Source organism: Lampetra fluviatilis, chromosome 8, assembly GCF_964198595.1.
Source record: "Lampetra fluviatilis chromosome 8, kcLamFluv1.1, whole genome shotgun sequence".
Taxonomy (NCBI): Eukaryota; Metazoa; Chordata; class Hyperoartia; order Petromyzontiformes; family Petromyzontidae; genus Lampetra; species Lampetra fluviatilis.
The window spans coordinates 6,318,237-6,333,992 of record NC_136282.1 but is presented as its reverse complement, the minus strand read 5'-3'; the positions used below and the strand labels follow the sequence as shown (position 1 = coordinate 6,333,992).

Here is a 15,756-nt window from a genome sequence, read left to right as displayed (position 1 = left end):
TTAACGAGATTGCAGCATGAAACACATTTTGGCCTTCATTGAAAAACATGCAAGGTTAAGGTGGCTCCCAAATACAAATTGTTTCTTAGAACAAAGAATGCATTTTGGTTGGTTACAAGTCAAGGATGCTCTGCCATCTTTAAACGTGCTTTGTACGAGGGCAGTTTCTGCCTCCTTAAATCTGGCACTCACTGATTTGGTTACTGACATTCGTAAAGCATGCATTCAGGCTTCTCCTTATATGTTTATTAAACAGTCTGACTGAACACAGGGGCATCTGCTGAGGCCAGGTTTTATAAAAGCTATGTTTTACTTGCTGATTCTGGATTAAGCAGTACGAACGAAGTTCTACATACATACTAGTCTCTGGAGAGCCTGCTATCTCCCCTAAATATACTCACCCAGATGCCACAAGGTTCCTCCTCAGAGCCTTGAGTCTGGGTGCATTTGATGTGCTGTTTTTGTCTTGGGTTTAACGGGGATGCTTTTCTTGCATTGTGGCCGATGTTTTTCATTCGGCAATTGGTGTTCCCATTGTCATGTGTTTGTTGTTCATACCACTGGTTGTAGCTCTTAGTTGTGACATGCTTTGGAAGTTTCTTAACTGTGTGTTCATGCATGGGAACTGTGGTCACGGGCTACCAGTCATTAGTGCCATCACGTTCGGTCACAGGGCCCTTGGTCTGTCATGGCGGCCTCCGTTGCACTTGAAAAGTGAAGGTGTGGGTAGTGTCGAGGTGGTGACAGCACAGGGCTGTGGAATTCTGGAATATTCTCTCCCAAATTGCTTCTGGTGAGTTCATAAAGTTGCGTATTTTTTTTACTTTAGCAGTTGTGATCTGAATGTGAGAGAGTAGCAGTTTGTTGTATGGTGTTGTTTGAACGGGTTACAATATATGGCGGAGCGATAGCCCAAACACAATTTTTTTCAAATATTTGAGCTGATAGGCATAACACGTACGGGTATCAATTCTACCATTTGTAGAGCTGCCACAAGATTAAAAACTATTCCCTCTTATCAACAGTAAAAATTGTTTGGATGGAGTGTGTGTGTTTGTTTAGCTACTATAAATGGCATTCCAGTGATGCCTGTAATCTTAATTTATGTTGGTATGGGATAAAACATTGCAATGCTAACACTACACCCATTGCTATATCAAGCTTCAGCTCTATTTCAGGAGCATAACTGTTGAATGCAGGAAACTGTTTCGTAAGCAATGCTAGCAGCTTTACAACTTTCAAATTTTGTAGAGTCGACAAAGTTAATTAATTGCTCAAGCAAGGATTATGTGTTCCCATTCTGCGAAGCTGACAACTCATCCATTCATCAGTTTAACACGTAGGCTTTCGCGACCAATGTCATCCATAATAGAGGTTTTTGGGTTAGATCGCGTAAATATTTAAATGTGACGTTAAAACGTCTCCATAAATCTGGCTGTCGCCTGATGAAGCCAGTTGTACTTACTGGCGAAACGTCGTACTCGGATTGTAAATGTTATGGCTTGGTTCTCCAACACACCAGTGTGCTGTACTAGTGATGAATTGGCACGTTCTGTTTACGTGACAACCCTTACTAGTTGGCTGTGTCGGGTGGTGGCGGGTTTTAACGACACATTTATATATTTACGCGATCTAACCCAAAAACCTGGATTATGGATCATCCATATTCTTAGGTTTTTTCGGTAAAGTCACGTAGGTAAAACATTAAAATTAATAAAAGTAAAATATTTTATTATATTATTTTATTTTACTTTTATTAATTTTAATGTTTTACCTACGTGACTTTACCGAAAAAACCTAAGAATATGAATCCTTGCAGTCACGAAAGCTTCAAATCTATGGATCATCCGTTCATATTTATGTATTTTTGTCCCCTTTTTATAAGATGTATATAGTCCTGCATTACTTATAGCTTGTGCTATAAATATAACCATTCTCTGAGAAACCATTGTGCTCATAGTAATGGGCGGCTTTATTGTCTGCCACGATGTCTGGAAAAGCGCCATCTACGGAGACACTTTCTTTAAAAAAAAACTGCAAAAATGTACGGATAAATGGCATACTGCAGACACTCCCTGGCAGAGAGTAACCACATTGTGAAATTTCGGTGTGGCTGCTGTAATGCCTGCATCAGACCTCTACACCATGAAGTTATTTCTCATTAACAGGTTCTATCGGTCACAAACAATGACTGCCTTGTTAGGAAACCCTTTGCAATATACAAAAGAATTTGAGCAGAAGGGTGGTTGGCTTGCCTCCAAGCCCAAAACCATGGGGCTGTCTTCTGCAAACGATGCAACTATGAATTCACATTTCTAGGCAGTGTTCTTTTTAAACTTATAGTTCAAGTCAACAGCAGTGACATTTTGAGTGTTCATATCAATTGCATTCATACATTACATACAATGCACGAGTGTGTATGTGTAGCTGGAAATTCACAATTCGCCAGTCTGACCATTGAAATCATGCAGATTTTTAAATGTAGTTCAATGCTCTCAATTGTGAATTAATTCCACCCTTGTTATATTGCTAACAATAATATCGAGAATGTTATCTGAGAAGTTTTAGGTTGCAGTGTCATGGCACTATGATGAGCCAGGCTGGCTTTCAAATTAATAATTATTTACACAAGTAATTGCATGCGCAATTATCCAGTTTATTTGAGTTTCTTACGACATGTCGGGATTGGGGATATGGTTCTATTCGATTATGAAATGATACAATTATTTGTATCACTTTACTAAAACATCTCCCATAGCTGAGAGCGAATACTATGCTAGGTATTCATATCATAGGCATTGCCACACAGGTTGTTTGTATTTTTTTGTATCACCCACAGTCTTTAAATTTAACAGTCCAGAGAAATTGCTGCATGTCAGCTGAGCCAAGCTAATCTCTGCATAAGTATGCAAGTTTTGTTAAGGTTGAGATTATTTTGCATTTGATAGACACCAGTCCAATATTAAAAAAATCATACTATCTGTCTGTACCTGCTGCTTGCTTTGCTTAGACAAGTTTATTTAATTGCACGTGATTTTCGAAGACACTTTGATGTTTAAGGATTTATACATTTCATTTAAAAAGCAAACTATAAGCCACCACTGTAATTAAAACCTTCAAAGTTAAGTGTGCTTTCTTTGTTGGCTATGATGAAATGAGGTTCAATGACCAATTTCATGCAATGGACTTTTTTTGGAATCATAGGTAACTCAGTTGGGACCATCCTTTACCCAAAAAGTGAACTTTTTTATTCCTAGTCGGCAGCTGCAGGGATTTGGTCATTTATGCAGGGATTTATCTAGTGAAACCAAATCCTACAAAGTGGATGTTTGCAAGAATAGGCTATTGTGTGACATTTTACATTGAAAGATGAATTAGTAATGACTTTCCCAACCTTTCGCATACAAAACAGATCATGCATGCGTGTGGACGCCCAATAGATTAAATGAAGGACTTTAAATAGGCCCTAGGTTTTGAACTATGGGTCATCGAGGTTTGTCTTCGTGATATTATTTGCATTTAGACCTCTTAGAAACCCATGCATCCCACGTTATTTTTTTTAATGCACGCCACTAAGAAACATTTATTGTTGCTTCAACAGGCTCTTTCATCAGTACAATTTGTCACGTGGTGAAAGATTCACGTGATTGAGTGGTCCACGGTAGACATTAATAACTTCTGTCAACAAGGCATTCCACTCCCCCACCCCCCCAAATCCTCGAATGTAAAATATTTCATCACTTGTACCTTCATAAAAAATGTATTCATGTAATGCTTTTGCTTTCAGCAATATACCCTCACTGCTACCACAATCACCATCAATTTAATCATCATGGTCAAGATCAACCTTCATTCCCCATAACAAATGTCATGACTTGTTTTGGTGACACTTTTTACAAAGTGTAGGGCTGTTACGGGAGGGCTGTAAGTGCATACGATCCAATGGGTAACAAACACAGTGGGCGGAGTTACGGGAGTACACGGGGGGGGTGCCCGCAGCGACGTCCGCATCAGGCAGCCTGGGGGGTTGTGATCCTGATGGGGGGTATAAAGGGGGAGGACAAAGAGAGCTCGGGGCTCAGTCTGGGAACAAAGGAGGAAGAGTGAAGATCCTCTAGCTAGAGCCCTGGACTCCCCTCGACGCCGCCCTTGTCAGGGCTGCAGAGGAGCGAGCCAGAGGCGTGGTTCCGTGAACCAGGGTTAGACCCTGGGACTCCGGAGACCGTAGCCCGACTCACCAGTGTCGGGCCAGTTAGCCTCCCCTAGCTCGTTAGAGGAGGACTTGGGGATAGGTGAGATTAGCTAGGGGGTGTCCCCAGTTATCCGGGTGAGGGGGCCGCTACCCCCTCTAGTGTTGTCCTGTACCGATAAGCTGAAAATAAATATACGTGTGCCTCAACCTGGGTGTCCAGCGTCTTCACCGGTACTTCATCTGGTGTCAGAAGTACTACGGACATGGAAACACGTCAGACAGCTCGAGCCAGAGTACCGGAGGAGGACACTGCTGAAGTCGTTGAGCCCGAGGCGGCTCACCAAGACATGGCGCAGCCGGGGGCCGACGCGTTCCTACCGGGGCATCGGCATGAAGAGGGGCCGCAGCCAGACGCGCTACGGCTGGCTCACGAGAGACTGGCGGAGCTACTGTACGCCGCTGCCGCCACGCTGGAAAACATCACGCGGCTGGGGGCTGGTGGTCCACCACGGGGCGAGGGGAGCCGTCAACCTGAGCGCCTTCCCGCCATTTCTGAAAACTCAAGCTTTGAATTTCCCGCCATCGTCACGGCAGCTGCGGAGGGCGTGGCCGGGCTCAACCTTGGGTCCGACACCGCTCTCGCTGGGACAGCTGCGTCATCTCCAGCGGAGGGAGCGTCATCACATCCGCGACAGGCGATTCCATCTGCCATTCGCGCCGACGCACAGCCGAGTCCCGGGGATAGCAGCCTACAGACGTCCAAGGCGAACGCTGCGCTACAACAACGGCTGCCTCCGCTTAAAGAATTTGTTGGTGCAGAGGGCGACTGGGGCGGCTTCCAGCGACGCTTCATCGCCCACCAAGAAATGGCAAGGTGGTCCGACGATGAAGCCCTCTGCGCGCTGCCGGCGCTCCTCGACGCAGACGCGCTCGCCGCCCTCACATCGGCGCCGAAAGAGAAGCGGTCTACTCTGCCGAAGGCACTACAGCTGCTGGCCGGGGTCTATGGACCTTCAGCGGAATGCAGAGAGCGGTTCTACGAGCGCAAGCGGGGTGAGAAGGAGTCGCCCCTGGCATACAGGACGAGCCTCCTAGCGCTGGCTAAGACGGCTTTTCCCCGTATGGACGACGATGGCGTGGACGCGATGGTCACGGAGAAAATACTCCTCCTGGCAGACGACCTGGACATCGCTGTCGTCGCACAGGAGGACGCCGAGATGACCTCTCTTCAGGCGGCGCGCCTCCTTCACGCCAACCTTCTGTCCCTGCGGCGGAAAGCCAGCAGGGCATCGGCAGGGCGTGCGGTGGCTGCAGCCACCCTTCCGACGGAGGAGCTCTTCGCCGTCGACCATCGACGGCAACAGGCGCAAGAAGTACGGTCGGCCCGGGACGGGTCAAGCCGTTTCAACCGCCCGTCGTCTCCACCGGGGCTCCCGCGGTGTTTCAACTGCGGCGTCCGGGGCCACGTCGCCTCGGGGTGCCGCTCTCCTCGACAGCGCGGGACGACGGCTCGACGGGACGCCGGGCCTCCTCCTCCCAAGCTCCAGCAACATGACCCGGCGAGTCGCGGCACCACACATGTTTGGCCAAAGCACCTACCCGTTGCACGCTCTCGCACCACAACAAACGGGGGGCCGATGTCGCGTTGCGAGGGGCTAACGCGGATCACTGCGGGGACTCAAATCGAGCCCAAACAGTGGTCCGTGTTGGCCCATCGCGTGGTAGCCGCGTCGTCAGGGTCGTCGGCCGTAGTCGGACACATTGACGGGGTAGAAGTACGCATCTTGGTCGATACGGGGGCATCGGCGACAATCATTTCGGAATTAATTTACAATATTCTGCCCGTACAAAGCCGGCCTTTACTGCCGGTTAACGTCCCATTCTATGCCGCTAACGGGGGCTCTCTCGGCATCATGGGACAGATTCGAGCGCAAATTTCTATTGGGGACATCAAATTGTCGGGGCCGATTTTCGTTTCCTCCTCGCTGGCGGTTCCGTGCCTGCTGGGGACGGATTTCTTAGGTAAAATGCCCATTCGTATTTTGATCGACCAAGGATGCATTGAGCTTCCATCGGGGCGGCGCATGGCGTTCCTGCCATCCCCTGCGGCAGCTCGGTCGGCGTTCGCGACGGTACCGGCGTTCGTCGTTAAAACTGTTCGTGTGCCGCCGGGAGCTCAAATGCTAGTGCCTCTGAAACTTCGTAGGCCCTTCGCTAAGGGCATAGGGGATCAGGGTGTTTTGCTGGGACCGTCTAGGGCCGGGGTTAATGGGCCTCATTTGATTCCGGCCCAGACCGTCGTAAGAGGGGACGGGGACCCTTTCATCGCGGTCCTCAATGTGGGATCGCAGACGGTGGTGGTTCCTCAAGGGACGGTGCTCGCTCACGCGACGCCAGTGCCCTGCGAGGAACCTGTCGCGAACCACGTTGGCACTGCTTCCCGGATGCTCCCACATTCGGACAGCGATGAAGGGTGGATCGACGCGCTTTGTGCGGGATCGACGGACCTGACAAATTCAGAGCGCCAACAGCTTAGAACGCTACTGAGGGAATTTTCCGACGTTTTCAGTCGTGATAAATATGATTTGGGTTGCACTCACCTGCTGCGTCACCATATTGACACGGGTGACAGCGCGCCAATTCGCCAAAATCCGTTTCGGTTAAGTCCCGCCGAAAAGGACCATGTCAAATCGGCTGTTGATGACATGTTAGCCGCCGACATCATTTCTCCCTCCACCAGCCCGTGGGGAGCGCCGATCGTCCTGGTTAAAAAGCAGGACGGCTCGTTGCGGTTTTGCGTTGATTTTCGGCGCCTTAATAAAATTTCGGTTGCCGACGCATACCCGCTCCCACGGATGGACGAATCGCTGGACGCTTTGGCGGGAGCGCGATTCTTCTCCACACTAGATTTACTTTCGGGATTCTGGCAGCTTCCTCTGGACGATGATTCTAAGCCTAAAACTGCTTTCCGTACACCGCACGGCCTGTTCCAATTCAACCGGTTGCCGATGGGCTTACACTCAGCGCCGGCAACTTTCCAGCGATTGATGGAATTGGTTTTGGCTGGATTGCAATGGGAATCGTGCCTGATTTATTTGGATGACGTTATTGTCTTTGGTAAAACTTTTGATGAACATCTCCAGAGGTTGCGGGCGGTTTTCCTAAAGATGCGGGCTGCTAATTTGAAATTTAAGCCCCAAAAATGCCATTTGTTACGCGAGTCGGTGCGTTATTTGGGGCACATCGTAGGGCGCTCGGGTATTGCTACCGATCCCGCCAAAACGCAGTGTGTCAGCTCCTGGCCGACTCCCACCTCGGTGGGAGAGGTCAGGAGTTTTATTGGCTTCGCATCATATTACCGACGCTTCGTCGCTAATTTTGCAACGATTGCCAAACCCCTACACGCGTTAACATCTAAAGGGGTTCGGTTCCACTGGGGTCAGGATGAGGAAGCTGCTTTCTGCTCCCTTCGGGACGCGCTGGTGAAGGCTCCTCCCTTGATTTACCCAGATTTTTCGAGGCCGTTTTTGCTCGACACCGACGCGAGCAACACGGGTATTGGAGGCGTGCTTTCCCAGGTGGTTGACGGCGTGGAACGGGTGGTCGCGTACGGCAGTCGGGTGTTGTCTCCAACGGAGCAAAGATATTGTGTCACCCGTAGGGAACTGTTGGCAATTGTCTATTTCATCCAACAGTATCGCCCATATCTGTACGGTCGGCATTTCACCGTCCGCACAGATCATGCGGCACTGCAGTACGCCCTGAAGGTTCAACAGCCATCGGGACAATTGTCCCGATGGCTGGAGGTCCTCCAGGATTTCAGTTTTGAAACCACTTATCGTAAGGGCGTTCGCCACACCAACGCTGACGCTCTGTCACGGATGCCAACCGCCTCCGAATGCGCATGTCTCCTGGGGTCGGGGCGTTGCAAGCCAGTAGGGGACATGATGGTTCCGGTCCTGGCGGCGGCCGCCGACGATGAAACGGTAGTCCCCATTGATATCGCCGAACAGGGGAGAGATTCCCTGCTTGGATTGCCCGTTGATGAATGGGGGCGCCTCCAGTTGGAGGATGCCTCCCTCCTCGCGTTGCGTCGTCGCGCCGGGGAGAGGGGGCGTGTGACGGGTCATGCCGACGCATGGGAAACCCATGCGGGCTTGCTTATGCATTGGGACGGGAAATCCCAGCGTCACCGGCTGGTGGTCCCTTCTGGCCTACGAGGTAAGGTGGTGTGGGCTGCTCATGAGCGCCTCCTCCACCTAGGTACCCAGAAAACACTCGCCTTGCTCCAGCTGAATTTTTTTTGGCCGGGTATGACAAAGGATGTCACTGATCTGTTGGCGGCATGCCCTCAGTGTGCGCAGCGCAAACCACCGGCACGGGAGTCGAACCCGCCCTTGCAATCCATCCAGGTCTCCAGAATAAATGAACTGGTCGCACTGGATATTCTGGGGCCATTCCCCGCCACCTCCAGGGGAAATAAATATTTGCTTACTGGGGTCGAATATTTTACGCGCTGGCCTATGGCCTGGCCCCTGGCGAATCAGTCGGCAGCAGCCATCGTCGACGCCTTTGTCCAAGGTTATGTCATGGACAAAGGTGCCCCGGAGCGGTTGTTGACCGACCAGGGTAGAAATTTTTCGGGGAAACTCCTAAAACAAGTCTGTGATCTCCTGGGAACGAAAAAAATTCGAACCTCCCCCTATCACCCGCAAACGGACGGGATGGTCGAGCGTCTGCATCGCACCATCACGTCTATGTTGTCGCAGCAAGTTTCGGACTCACAGGCTGATTGGGACTTACATATTCAAGGGGTTCTAGCGGCATACAGATTGGCTCCCCATGCTGCGACGGGGTTTTCACCTTTCTTTCTTATGTATGGCCGCGAACCCGACCCACCTGTTCGGGCACAGTTGCAGATCCCCGTGCCGCTGGGCAAATCTAAATTGGACGATCACGTTAAATTTAATCTTGACAAACTGACTGAGGCGCGGGATGCGGCGAGGCTAAATTCTGACAGGCGTCAGAAGGCGAACGAGCGCCTCAGACTGGCTCGCGCGCACGTGCTGCAGTGGAAGCCGGGGGACAGGGCATGGCTGCACTGTCCCCAGGTACCACTCGCGACCTCCTCTAAACTCGTACGCCCGTGGCGGGGCCCCGTCGAGGTTGTTGAGGTTTTGAGGCCTCAGTGCGTTCGAATCCAATGGGGGAGGCGCCGGTGGTTTGTACACCCCTCTAGGCTGAAGCCGTTTGTTGCGGTGCGGGGGCCCACGCCACGCACGCGAGGCCAAGCATGTGGGGGGTCGACCGACTCGGAGGGTCCGTCGCTGCTCTCGCCTGATGTGTTGCCGGCTGTCCCACCCACAGGTGTACCGGGAATGACGGGCTCACGCCCTGGAACCCCCACAGGTGATGCCGACAGTCGCGCGACTTCAATCGCGACCTCACCTCGAATGGGACAGCCGCCACCGGATGGTCCGCCGTCCGGGGTTGCCCCGTGTGACGGGCCTGCGGCAAGGACGCGCGCTAAAATGCGCAGACTCTTATAATATACAGCAGGAAGAAAAAGAAAAAAAAAAACTTTTCTTATTTATTTTCCTTCACGTGTCATGGTTACTGTATGCTGCGTCGGTGGTGTGCTCCTTGCACACTGAGTGTGTTGTGTTGTGTGGGCGCGGTGTGTGTGTTGTGGGTGCGTTGTGTGTCGTGGGTGTGCTGTGTGTGATGGGGGAGTTCCTGGCTAGTTGTACATACGTGCTTACGGATTTCGTATTTATGCGGGGGGGGGGGTGCGTCGGACATTCCCTTCGGGGGTATGGTTGTTGTTCTTGTTGTTGTTCTGCTATTTGCATTTTGTTGAAAAAATGAGGCACACACGGGGTCGAGGGGTAATTGTTCCTTTATTTGGAATTGTTGCAGCCGGGACGGCTGCGAGCTGTAATGGGGGGGGTGATGTAGGGCTGTTACGGGAGGGCTGTAAGTGCATACGATCCAATGGGTAACAAACACAGTGGGCGGAGTTACGGGAGTACACGGGGGGGGTGCCCGCAGCGACGTCCGCATCAGGCAGCCTGGGGGGTTGTGATCCTGATGGGGGGTATAAAGGGGGAGGACAAAGAGAGCTCGGGGCTCAGTCTGGGAACAAAGGAGGAAGAGTGAAGATCCTCTAGCTAGAGCCCTGGACTCCCCTCGACGCCGCCCTTGTCAGGGCTGCAGAGGAGCGAGCCAGAGGCGTGGTTCCGTGAACCAGGGTTAGACCCTGGGACTCCGGAGACCGTAGCCCGACTCACCAGTGTCGGGCCAGTTAGCCTCCCCTAGCTCGTTAGAGGAGGACTTGGGGATAGGTGAGATTAGCTAGGGGGTGTCCCCAGTTATCCGGGTGAGGGGGCCGCTACCCCCTCTAGTGTTGTCCTGTACCGATAAGCTGAAAATAAATATACGTGTGCCTCAACCTGGGTGTCCAGCGTCTTCACCGGTACTTCAAAAGCATAGTAACACGCCTTTCAGATGTATTTCATCTGCATTTAGTTTGCGTTAATGTGAATAGACTCCTTAATATTACCTCAATTTATTTTTATCTGCTGTCATTTAAATTACAGTGGGCTGCTTATTTGAATACAATTTCCATGCAGGGGTGACCAAGTATTTTTTTGGAAAAAACATCAGTGCATCATTCTGATAGACACCATTGGCCAAGAATGAGGGCTCGAAGTTTTTATTCCCACAAAAGGCATTATATTTCACACAAGTCTATCATCAACGAGAGAGAGAGAGAGAGTTCTGCATTCTTCGTTGATTGTTACACAACAAGCATTAGTCAAATCTTTTTGGTTGGATCAGCAACAGAGCTTATCGAAAGGTTGCAAGTTCAAATCCTGGTTAGGGGTTGACTAAGCTTGTCCATCCCTTCATGGTCAATACAATGGACCAACAGTGGTCGTCCTTGCTCCTTCCATAGGGAATGTGGAATTTCCACAATTTGGCTCCGCTGTAAATGGTAGATGAGTACCGCCTCGGTGCGCATTCGAGCAGGAAATCACTTTTGACTTTGTAAAAGCAGTGATTTGAGTATTTATGTTCACAAGAAAGTGGCTTTCATCCCGCGAGCCTGATGTGTGTTATATCTGCTTGTTTGGCTAAAGGAATCTAGTTTGAGAACTGTCCAGTTGCACCTTGTACCTGCAACCATCTTGTTGTGGTAAACCTATTTTCATTTTTTTTCATCTGAATCTTTCCTATCTAGTAGCAGCCTGCCTTACATTTGTTTGCTGTTTTTATTTTAAAACGGTTGATAATGATCTCTGCTCAGGTGTGATGGCATATTTATTCATAAACCATCACACACTTTTCAGCGCCTTTGGAGATGGGCCATGCAGGTGTCTTATCATCATGTCAGATAGTTGTTGAGATTATAGTCGATGGCATGTGGGTTAAAAAAGGTATAATTATTAAATGCTCCATAAGAAAACTGAGAAGGGTGCATTCTAATGAAAAATGTGTTAATGCCTTTCATATATACTTATGCCCCGTTAAAAATGCAAACCTTCATATAGAGGCATGTTAAAACTCAGTGCAACTCTAACGTGAAATTGTGCTATATGGTCATTATTGCAGATAATAGCAGAAACTCTTATGCATGCCTTAAACTTTATGGGGAATTCTTCAGTCTAAAAAGGAGGCACACTAACACCGGCAATGCCAGTGCTGTACCATGTGTCTCTATTGGTCCTGCCGGTTAAGTTACCCATTCAGACATGCTTTAGCAAATCGCTTCCACTAGTATGATGTCCATTCACTGTTTGGTTTGAGTATATTTTTCCAAACTTTTCGTGGCAAAAATAAAGTGGCAGAAGGGAGGTGTGAGTTATTTAAGGATTCATTTATGTCTGCATGTGCTTTCCACTAATCGAATGCAGGTGACAACACAATGGTTATTTACAACGACAACAAAAAGATCCTGGTCGGCAAAGATTGACATTGATACTAATTGATACCGTCATTTTCTCCTGACAGCTGGAGAAGGTTTATGACCCCAAGAACGCAGAGGATGACATGCAGGAGATGGAGGAAGAGAGAGTGCGCATGAGGGAGCACGTCATGAATGAGGTACACAGGGCTCTGCACACCCCACAAAGACAACTTCATTGCTGAGAAAAGTTTTGCAGATGGCCGAGTGTCAAATAAAGTTTGAGTCAAAAATCTACTCAAAATCTCCATTCGTAAACCCTTAACGAACGGTTACTATAATTGGACCCGTTCTATCTACGTGACACCCACTGTTGTTGGCTTCCCATAATTACTCTGGTGTCCTCATTTGAATGACCGCAGAGGAATCATAGGCCTACATTGTCACTCTCAACCTTCCAATTGGCAGTCATGTGCCACAGCGGCACCTGTCTGGGTTCCTCTTGCCGCATTTCCACTTCCAATGAGAAGTGTGCTGGCTTTGTTGTTGACCAAGCCTGGACCCATAAACCCACATGCATTCTCATCGCGGTCCTTCCGGGCTCGTTGACACCCAGGGGCATGGTTTTCTTACTCTGCCACACACTATTACCCAGGCCGACTGATGATCAGAGCACTGTGCCACTACCGCTTCATGTCTATATTAATTTCAACATATAATCCAGCCGACCTGTTATGCAACCATGTTAAAGTGTCCAGCCAAATGGTACGAAATGCCCCTTTGTTTCTGGCTGTTTGCCACAGCTTTGTGTTTGTGGCGTCGACTCATAGAGAGAATACTTAAATTACATGCGATTGTGCTTTGTTTGCCAGCATTTTCTACATTTGGGGACCAGTTTGTAAGTCATCTTACTCGCTTTGATTATGGGCAGGACCATACACATGTTGCATAAGCCTCTTATTAAACTAGGAAAGCGTTGGCTGGGTTCTATTGATTAATTGTGCTGTTCACTTGCAGTTTGTTTTGTAGATGGCTGCATCTGTAGTTCTCGCCAAATAATGCAAGCCAAAACTACAAAGCATGCTTCTAAGATTTGTAACATTAACAGCTTAAAACTATAAACATCTGAGTGTAATAAGTTATTTACTTTTACTACAATCTCAATGACCTGATTTAGATTCCAGACCCAAATGCATAATCTCACTTGACGAAGCCCACAATGCCTCCTCCTGCTGTGGAGGGATCACCAGCAGCAGCACTGGCGAGACAAAAGCGATTGCCCGCGTTGCTGGCCACATTGCCCTGTCATGTGCCATGTCGCGACCGTAAGAGGTGCATACAAACAACACTAATTCGAGCAATCAACGGGACGTCCGGGCAGCTTCATATTAACGTCGGTTTTATATGTTAAAACATATTTCTAGTATGTTTGTATCCAGTTGTATCCTGATTGTGCTATCAGCATCACATCAGGAGACAAAGTATCCTTTCAGAACTTTAGCAGAGCAATGCGACCCTTGGTGTTAGAGAATGGCCCATGGAAGTTGATGTTACAGAACTACCTCTAAGATCCCTTCAGGTGACCTCTGATTAACAGAGAAATAGGCAGCACTTTCCCACTCACACTGCTTATGAAAGTAAAGTTCAATTGTATGGCAGCCAACATTCTCAGAGCTGGAATTTTACAAAATTAAGTGCAGAACCAAATTGAATGTGAAGGGTTTTTTTTTTCGTGCAGTCATTGGTGACCGGGTTGAGGCCATCAATTCAGCGCTCTGACCTCTGGGCTACCCGGCCACATCTGTATTGGTTTCATATTTAAAGTAAAACTCTTAAGACCAGAGAAGAAATCAAAATGATGACAGGAAAAGACTTCCATACATAAGCTTGTTCAGTCCTGCATTGGATAAATTATGGTTGTGTGTATAAGAACGCACACATGTGTACACAGTGAGTCACAGTTGCAAACATATGATGACCACCGATTGGTTATTTTATCAACTGTGCGTGACTGAACTACACTGTGCTGCTTAAGTGGAGAATTTCTGTAGGTGCTTTGGGCAGAGCTGACTTGTTTATTTACACGTTGAGAAACGTCGTCCATCATCATCTTGCTGATCCTGGCAGTTGGAAATTTTAGATGGGAACATTTTTGCACGAATTTATTTCCCCCGTTAAAAAAAAAAAACTTTTTAGCACGATTTACGTTCCAAAATGTACCCTCTTAGTGAAAAATTATCACAATTGCTTTACTTTTTTAAATTGAAACGCATTGTTTGGAATTGGTTTTCTACAATCGCGCTCCTTTTAACAACGAAATGACAGGTTGCGTGCATGCAGTCTAAGCAGTGTAAGGAGCCAAATGTTGTCCATTATAGAAATGGTTTATGAAAACCATATGTCTCACATAGCAATGAAATGACAGCCCCTGGGGTATACAGAAGGACCTTTTCAGCTACCCCCCCCCACCTCTCTCTTACAGGGAAATTAATATGATCAAAGTGCAATTGCACTTTTGTTCATTTGAAGTATGTTCGTCTGTATGAATATGTGTAGGTATTGCGTATGAGCTTTTGTAGTTGCGAATTGAATGTGCGGATGTATGGTTTTGGAAATGGCAGTTTCCAAATTTGAGTGCCTTTGTTGTTTCAATAAGTAATGGGTAACTGCCCTGGCCACAATTTAGCTATTCTAATTGAGGTTATGTTTTTTTTTATACAGACAGACATGTTTGATATTTGCGTGGTAAATATATTGAACTCACATTTTAGGCTTATTTTTGCAGTGCTTGCTTCGTGTAAAAAAATGTATTAGAAAATAAGCTATTTCATGAAAGAACTTTGCTATATTCAAATTTTATGGTTGTCGTGTTACGACAATGGTAAATTAAAGTGTTCCCATATATGGGTTGCTTTATATTTCGATGTAGCCACTTATAACGTCAAATGTATAATTTTATCGTGTCATGGAAATGCTTGTTTTTTATAGTCTGAATACTCAACATTATCGATGAACTTACATAATTGTGTCGGTGCCGCATGTGATCACTTGTAAAATAGTATGATAGCCTTACAGTCAAATCGAAAAGTGGCTTTGTATTAAAAAATAAAAATAGTACATTCCTCAGGAAAATATTTTAATCACCACTGGCACGCACTGGCTGTTGAAAAATATATGTAAAAAGCTTACATTTACTACATTTGGTCCTTGATAAAGTATAATGAAGAAACATTCATTTTATAATTACATCAATAGCGACACCTCTTGCCAGCTCTTGACATAGTTTTACATCAAAAGGCACTTAAAATAACGCGTAGGAATTACTTCATATCTTCATCAGGCCTAAATTCTCTCGTACTGTTGCTGTAACAATTCTAATTATTCGGGCTGTGGTAAGGTAGTGACAGTTAAGCTATATTCCTCGAACGATTTTACGCTCGCAGGAATTCACTCTGCAGTGGGTGTGCAAATGCCACGACTAGCATACAGATTCAGAATATGTATTTATACTGGAGAAAACCGATAGGCTATAAAACTCTTCACAGATGTGTTACAATGTGTAGGACTGACGGAAAACTCGATGCCCGTTAAAACATTCGTTGAGCAACATCACTGAACAACTGGACGAGAAAGCTTCATTGCTGTGTTGTTACACGGT

The 15,756-nt window shown here is 47.6% G+C and overlaps 1 protein-coding gene across 3 annotated transcripts in view; it reads left to right on the top strand.

Moving 5' to 3' along the window:
- LOC144933797 (nucleobindin-2-like) overlaps positions 1–15,756 on the top strand; it is a 116,265-nt gene that overhangs the window by 54,942 nt on the left and 45,567 nt on the right. For all 3 annotated transcript variants that reach the window (XM_078858931.1, XM_078858930.1, XM_078858929.1), the window contains exon 9: positions 12,206–12,298. In XM_078858931.1, the coding sequence (XP_078715057.1) occupies positions 12,206–12,298 (93 nt within the window). The remainder of the gene's footprint in view (positions 1–12,205; positions 12,299–15,756) is intronic.